The following is a 7,940-nucleotide window of genomic DNA, read 5'->3' on the forward strand; positions in this document are numbered from 1 at the left end:
TGTTGTTATCATGTTTCATAAGATTTATATTATTAAAGAAGGTGAATAACTTACAGTATTCTGATCATAATATGATCTTTTTAAATAAATAGTCATATCATTCAAATTGACTAGTATTCTCAGCATATTTTGAAAGTATATCAACTGAGCACTTCAATGTTTTCTTGATAAGTTCATATCTACTTATCTCAATAATATTCTCATCTTTACTGATAAGTTCAGAAAAGAATATTAAGAATATATATAAAGAGTATTATAACAATTACAAGAAGCAGAACTACTGATAGAAATAAACAAGTGTAATTTTAAAGTCAAGAGTAGAAAGTATGTAAATTTCATTATAGAAGCTGGTAAGAAAATCTGAATGAATTTCAAGAAAGTTGCTACTATTCTTGAATAAAAAGCTTTACATACTATGAAAGATATATAAAGCTTCATTGAATTTATTGACTTCTATCAATAATTTACATGAAACTTCTCAGATATTACTTAACTACTTATAGAACTTACTAAGAAGAACTTAGTATTTCAATAATCAGCAGATACTAAAGCTGCATTCATATAAATAAAGAAGATGTTTATTAATATTTCTCTACTAATAATATTTAATTCTGATTATAAGATAGTTATTAAAGCTGACTTCTCTGATTATTTCACAGAAGAAGCTATATTACAATATCAACTCCAACCGCTCCACCACGAACTCGCTCGATTTTTCGAATAAGAACCCGCCGATAGATCCATCGAAAAGCCCTCGATCATACGAGCATTCTGACCCCATCGCCGACCGCATACCCTGTGTGGTGGTGGAGTTATCCAGCCAAATGTGAACCGGACGTTGTTCGAAGCTCCTGTGTGGGATTATCCCCCGTTCTCCCCTACCACACCACAACCCCGGGCCAGAGTGCCATACAAATTGTAAGGTGAAGTGACCTAGCCATATGCACCAATCTTCTCGATTTTGGAAGATCCCCGACCTGTAGTTGTGGAGATATCCGAGGAGCGACCTCCGCGAAAACCCTGTCCATCTTTGATGTTCCAAAACACCAACGCCAAGTCTCACCCTCGTACCGCCCTTCCCAATCTGGCCCATCCCCGGCAGAAAAATACAAAAAGATACCTCAGCGATAATATCAAGCACATAATCAACAGACTCTTCTGAAGTGCAACCTCCACAGTCCGTCGCCTGTGTATCTAGACTTCAACACCAAGTCTCACCCTTGTACTACCCCTCTCAATCTGGCCCATCCCCAGGAGAACGATACAAAAAGATACCTTGGCAACAGCATTCAATACATAACCAGTGAACAACAAGTCAACAGCACATCAACAACTATAAAATCAGTATATCTCAAGATCTGACTGAGCCTTTGATCCCTGCACAGTGAGATATATTAAATCTAGTTTTAATACCTCAATATTCAATAGATTCTGTAAGAGATTGAGAACAGCAACACTAGATTTCTATTGAATTTAAGAATTAACTCTATATTGATATAATCATTGACAAAGTCTTCTATTTTGAGATATAAATAACCAGTTCCTCTACATCCCGCTGACAATATTTACATTATCATATAGAAACAGACTTATATTCTCTATAATATCAAGACTCTGAAGAGGGAAAGTCTTGATAGAGAATATACAGTAGTGCATATCTTAGCAGTTTCTATCTCATTCTTCTGCAGCAGTTAATGCAAAAAGAAAAGATCTTAGAAATAGTTTTTTACTTCTCTTGAAAAAGTAAGATGTTTTTCTCTGAGTTTTATACAATATTCTTACAAAGAATTAAAAACAGAGTTGTTTTCTGTCATAATTTCATATTCTTTTAAGTAAGAATTACTTTTTCAGTGACTGAAGAGCTTTTATTAATACTTAATTCTCTTTTACACTCTTTATTAACTGATTTGAGTTGCACACTTGTTGTGTGAGAAGAATTGAATGATTTAGAATAAAATTGAATAGTTTTAATCAATTTCTGTGCAAAAAATTGACTTATTTTTTGTCAGTTTTTCTCTCAAAAACTGTCATATCATCTGATTTATTATCAATTGATATCATACTTTTTCTCACTGTATCCTAAGAAAGAGTTTGTAAAGATTTTATTGATTTATCTTAAAAATCACTTTTAGTTTATTAGATTCTCTTCAAAAATCTAACCTAGTTACTGAACTAGTATGAAAAAAAAAAATCAGATGTTTTATACATAAAAGTCTTTCATTCTTCTTTTGAAACAGTCTGACCAACTTTTCAATTGAAAATAAACTAATAAATCTCTCAACTGAAACAGTCTGACCAACTTTTCATTTGAAAATAGATTAATAAACCTCTCAATTGAAACAGTCTGACCAACTTTTCATTTGAAAATATACTGATAAATCTCTCAATTGAAACAGTCTGATCAACTTTTCATTCAGTGAGTAAAATGAGTTCAAGAGTACACTCAGTTAATGTGGAAAAAGATGTTTTTCCAGATGTCATTCCTGAGATTGAAATTCTAAAGAGAAGAAAGAAGAAAGAAATAGAGAAATAACAAGTTCTTGAAATACAGAAACTGGAAAAAGCAAGCAAAATTCTTGAAAAACAGTGTCTGAGTGAGAAGAATGAAGAAGTTCTGTTAATTCTTCATGCTCAGACTAGACAACTATAAGAAGTGATCAAGTTCAAACTTGGAATTTCAAACACAATTCAAAAAACATTGAAATCTTTCAGTACAGTCACTGACTCTTTTTCATCTTCTACTTCTTCATCTTCTTCTTCAAATCAGAAGAAAACATATGCTCAAGTAGCAGAATCTGCTGTCTTCAAACCTGCTAGTTCAAAATCTGCTCAAAATTCTGAGAAAACTGAGAAGAATATTTCTCAGATCTCTGTTCATAGAAAGGAAAAAAAAGAAATGCAAAAAGAGAAGAACTTTCAAATCTTCAGAAATAGAAGACTTATTCTCAAAGTCTCAAACCAGAAGAGCTTACAAAAAAACAAGCTAAACTCAAATCTCATTTTCAGAATTAGAAATGAAATTAATCAGCAGTTCTTTTCTCAGTTAATGACTGATATTAAAGTTCAAAAACCAGTCATAGCTTCAATTGAGTCATCTTTCTTTGAAAACTCTATTATTTTGACTACAATGCCTGAATTCAGTGCAGAATTTCTCATTCAAAATAAGAATCTCTGAAAATCAGTAATAGAATCTCTACTGAATACAACACTTCTATCTGAAAGAGATGAAAAGTGGGACAAATTCATTCTTCATGATATTTCAGTTGAAATTTTTGACTGTGAGAAAGAAATGCTGCTTCTCAAAAATGAATTAGAAGAATACAATTCTATTCAACTGAGAAAAGAGCCTGTATGACTTAATTCAATTGAGTTCAGACAGAGCAGAAGAAATGCCTCTGTTCTAGTATATACAAAGACACTTGAACAATCAAGAATCTCTGAAGTAAGAGTAGCAGGTTTGAAAATGAGAGTTCATGAATATAAAGATTCAAGAATGAATCTCAAAGCTCAAACACAGTGTTCAAACTGTCAAAGATATAGACACTTTGCAATCTCTTATTTCAGAGACTCAAAATGCATATTCTGTGCTAGAGATCACAAACTAGTGAGTATAAATGTGAAAATGCTCCCAAAGAGGTGAAATATGTCAATATACTCTACTTAAGTGCTTCAATTGCAAAGAAAAACATGCATCTAGCTCAAAAGAATGTGTATTTGCTCCCAGAACTCAGAAGAACTGAAGAAAAAGATGAAGCTCAAAGTGAATCTAAAACTGAAGAGAAAAGTCAAGCTAGTAAATTCATAACTGCAAGCTTAAAAAGAAGAAACTCTCAACTATCTAGGTCTTCAAACTTCAATTCTCCAGCTAAATGTAAACAGAATTTGAATTCTCAAACACCTGTTAAGATTAGAGAATTGAGAAATGACTCTGATAATAAACTAGATAGAATGCAAGCAGTTGAGATTCCTGCTTTTCAAAATAGTTATAATCTACTATCTGGTGATAGTGATTAGATTCTACTATATCTTCACTCTCTTTTAGTATGAATGTACAACAAAAACAACAAAAAAAGTTTAAAAACTCTTTAAAAATCACATTTATTCAAAATAATGTGAATAGAAACTCAAATTGCATTTATTCTTGTCTTCAGATTACATTTAAACAAAAAGTTGACTTTGTACTTCTTCAAGAATCAAATTTTGATACTGAGCAAAAGTACATCATTTCTCATTCAAGCTATTACTGCTTTCTTCCTGAAAAATCTGAGATAAAATCAAGAGTAGCAATCTATGAGAGAAAAAGATCAAGATATCAATTTAATCTGAGATTTGATATCATATCTGACTCTGACATTCTAGTGGGTGACATTATAGATAAAGATAATAAGTTTGATACTATTCAACTTATAAATATCTATAATGAAAAATCATTGAAAGAAAACAACAATACCTGAACAATTGATAGAGGATTTTTGAATATAACTCTCTTAAAAAACTCTATAATTGCAGAAGACTTCAATGCACATCATTCCTGATAAAACTCAGAGTGCACAAGAGCAGTAAGAGTATATAAACTGATTGAATGAACTTTTGAGCATTCAATAGATTTAGTTAACAAGTCTGATCAATAAACATTCTTTAGAAAAGGCATGAAACAGAAATCTATTATAGATCTAACTTTCATGTCACAAAATCTAATTGAAAAAAGACTTATAAACTGGTTTATTGATTCAAATGAAACCTCAGAATTGAATCATGAGATCATTCAATTTGATATTGAACTGAGTGAAAAACAAAGAAGTGAAAATCCTCTTCTCTCTAATCAGTATAACTTTGAAAAAGCTGATTGAAAAGCAGTTGAAGAAAGAGTAAAACAGCTGAAATCTGAAAGCCAGAATAAGCTCTATTGAAATCAAAGTCAAGATATATCAAATGAAATGCTTGAGAATAGAGCAAAGCTGATTACATCTATTCTTCTAACAAGTATTGAAGAAAATATTTCAAAGAAAAAGTCTTCTGAGTATTTCAAACCTTGATGGAATGAGAATATCACTTCTAAAAGAAAGCAATTAGCCACTGCTAAGAGAGATTGAAAGAATCACTTAATATCTGATGAAGAGTTCAAAGCTATTCAAAATGAATATTTTTCAGATATTAAAAAAGTCAAAACAGATTGCTGGAACAAATTTCTTAAAGAAGTACAAGAAAAAGAAGTTTTCAAAGTCTTCAACTATACTAAAACAAGAAGTGTAGTAAAGCTTTCAACCTTAGAATATGAATTTCAGAATGAATTATATACAGCAAATTCTTTTGAGGAAAAATGTCAAGCTTTTATGAGAATTCTCTTTCAAAACTCATCATCACATTTAGAAGAGAAGAATATGTCATTTCATGAATATATTGATGAAAATAACTGGGAATGATCTGAGCTTACATATGATGAACTAGAGTCAGCAATATTCTCAAGTTCAATTAAAACTGCTGCAGGGCCTGATTCAATTAATCACTCAATTATTCAAAACACATATTTCTACTTAAAGAATGAATATTTTGAGCTCTTTTTCAATCTCTTAAAAAATGGTTATCATTCTGAATGCTGAAGAGAAGCTACTGGAGTAATCCTTGCAAAACCTAATAGAAAGACTTCAATTCCTAAGTCATATAGAGTAATATCTCTGTTGAACTGTTTGAAAAAAATTCTAGAAAAGATAATAGCTACTAGATTATCTTTTATAAGCTCTATTAGTGATTCTCTTCTATTTAATGAATAAATAAGAGATAGAAAACAATGTTCTGCAATTGTTACTGTTCTCTCAGTTGTTCATGATGTTCAAGTAGCAAAGCATGAAGGCCTGGTCTCAACTGCAGTTTTTATTGATATAAAAGATGCATTTGATCATGTGTCAAAGTCTAAGATGATTCAAACTTTGAAGATGTTAAAACTATCACTTTCTCTAATAAAATGAGTCAATTGTTTCATATCTAAAAGAATTATACAACTATTCTTTGATGAAAGAAAACAAGATAAAACTGAGATAAAAATAGGAGTATCACAAGAATCTCCAATCTCACCTGTTTTATTTGCAATATACACTGCATATCTATTCAAGAATAGAGAGATGAAAATAGTGAGATCTCCAAGTTATATAGATGATATTGATCTACTCTACAGTTCAAAGACAATTAAAGAGAACTTAGAAGTGATTCAGAAAGTAGCAAAGGAAATCTTTGTTAGAGCAGATATCAATCTAATTCAATTTGATATGAATAAAACTGAGTTAATTCACTTTTTTCCCACATTTAATGAGAAAGAACTAAGTCTAACTCTTTTAAATAAAGAGATTAAACCCGGTTTAAATGTCAAATGACTAGGAGTATGATTAAACTCCAAGCTGAATTTTAAATATCATATTCAACAAAGAATCATCAAGGCAGAGAGACTACTGAATAGTATAATCAGACTATCAAATACTGAGAGAGGTCTATCCTTTCAGGCTATGAGACAGTTATACATAGCCTGTATTATCTCAGTAGCTGATTATGAAGTTCAAGTTTGATGGAACAATCAAGGAAACTTCACTGAACTCTTTCAAAGTCTACAAAACAGAGCTTTGAGAAGAATTCTGAGTGCATTCAAGTCATCTTCTATCAAAGCAATGGAAATTGAAGCTTCAATTCCACCTCCTGCTATTCAATTTGAAAAGGCCTGTATGAACTATGCTCTGAGAGTCATGAAGATGAGCTCAAATCATATAATCAGAGAAAGAGTCTCTTCTTCATTTTCATCAGTTAACTCAGGAAATGAACTGGATTGGAATAGATTTCTTGATTGAAATGAGAATAATACTTTAAAGAAAATGCTCTCTCAACTGTATAGACTATGTTCACTTATTAAGAATCAATTTTCTTCATTAAATGTTGAGAAAATTGATCATGAGAAGATATCTCTCTGGAGAGAAAAGCTGAAATCTCTCATAGACTTATAAATAAGTGAACTATCTAAAGAGAGTGAATATGAACAGCATTTGAAGAAGATCTCTACAATTAATATAAAAGACTCTATTCTGATTCACTCAGATGGCTCAAAAAATGAGAATTTGAATAGATTAGGCACAGGCATTGCTTATACTGAAGATAATATTAATTTTATCTCAGATTTCTGGAATTTAGGCTGTGAATCTGAAGTCTTTGATGCTGAAATATTTGCAATAGTGAAAGCTTTCAAACTCATTGAAATAAAATCTCATAAAAGAGGAAATGATTTCAAAGAGGCATGAATATTCTCTGATAGTCAAGCTGCTTTAAAAAGACTTAGAAATAGTCAGATTCATAATGATCAAATGAATCTTGAACTGATTTTAAACTCCATTTTGAAAATTCAAAAGAGAGGAATATCAAAACTGATAATTCATCTGCATTGAGTTCCTGCTCATATGAATATTCATAGCAATGAATTGGCTGATTCAGCTGCAAAAAAGGGTTCAGAATTAAGCAGATCTATTCAAAAAACAGTGTTCTGGTCTTTCATAAAGAGAAAGATAAAAGAATCTTGTTTAAACAAGTGAAATGAAAGCTGACAGAAACGAAAGAAGAGTATACATTATTCAAGATTTGAGACAAAACCAAAGTGGAAATCTTGTTCAATTAAATGTAAAAAGAAAATATTCTCATCTATAATTCAGCTGAAACTAGGACATGGTTATTTCAAATCTTATATACAAAGATTTGATGATAGATTTGATTCAACAGAGTGCTCATTCTGCAATGTGAATGAAAATCCTGAGCATATTATAATACATTGTGTATTATACAATAGTCTCAGAGTCAGATTAAAGAAGAAGTATGATTTAAATCAATTAAATATGAGGTTCTTATTCTCAACTGAGACAGGAACTAAATACTTAATAGACTTGCTATCAGAAACTAGAGCAGCTACAAGA

General features: G+C 30.9%; 1 protein-coding gene across 1 annotated transcript; it reads right to left on the reverse strand.

The window, feature by feature from the left end:
• Positions 1 to 670: 670 nt before the first annotated feature.
• On the reverse strand, positions 671 to 1,184 carry BDBG_17074 (uncharacterized protein; the record flags this gene model as incomplete). The annotated part of the gene is made up of 1 exon (XM_031724875.1): positions 671 to 1,184. The coding sequence occupies exon 1, from the start codon at positions 1,091 to 1,093 to the stop codon at positions 671 to 673; it is 423 nt and encodes a 140-aa protein (XP_031578361.1). The 5' UTR covers positions 1,094 to 1,184.
• Positions 1,185 to 7,940: the final 6,756 nt, after the last annotated feature.

The sequence above is a fragment of the Blastomyces gilchristii genome, assembly GCF_000003855.2.
Source record: "Blastomyces gilchristii SLH14081 genomic scaffold supercont1.8, whole genome shotgun sequence".
In the NCBI taxonomy this organism is placed as follows: Eukaryota; Fungi; Ascomycota; class Eurotiomycetes; order Onygenales; family Ajellomycetaceae; genus Blastomyces; species Blastomyces gilchristii.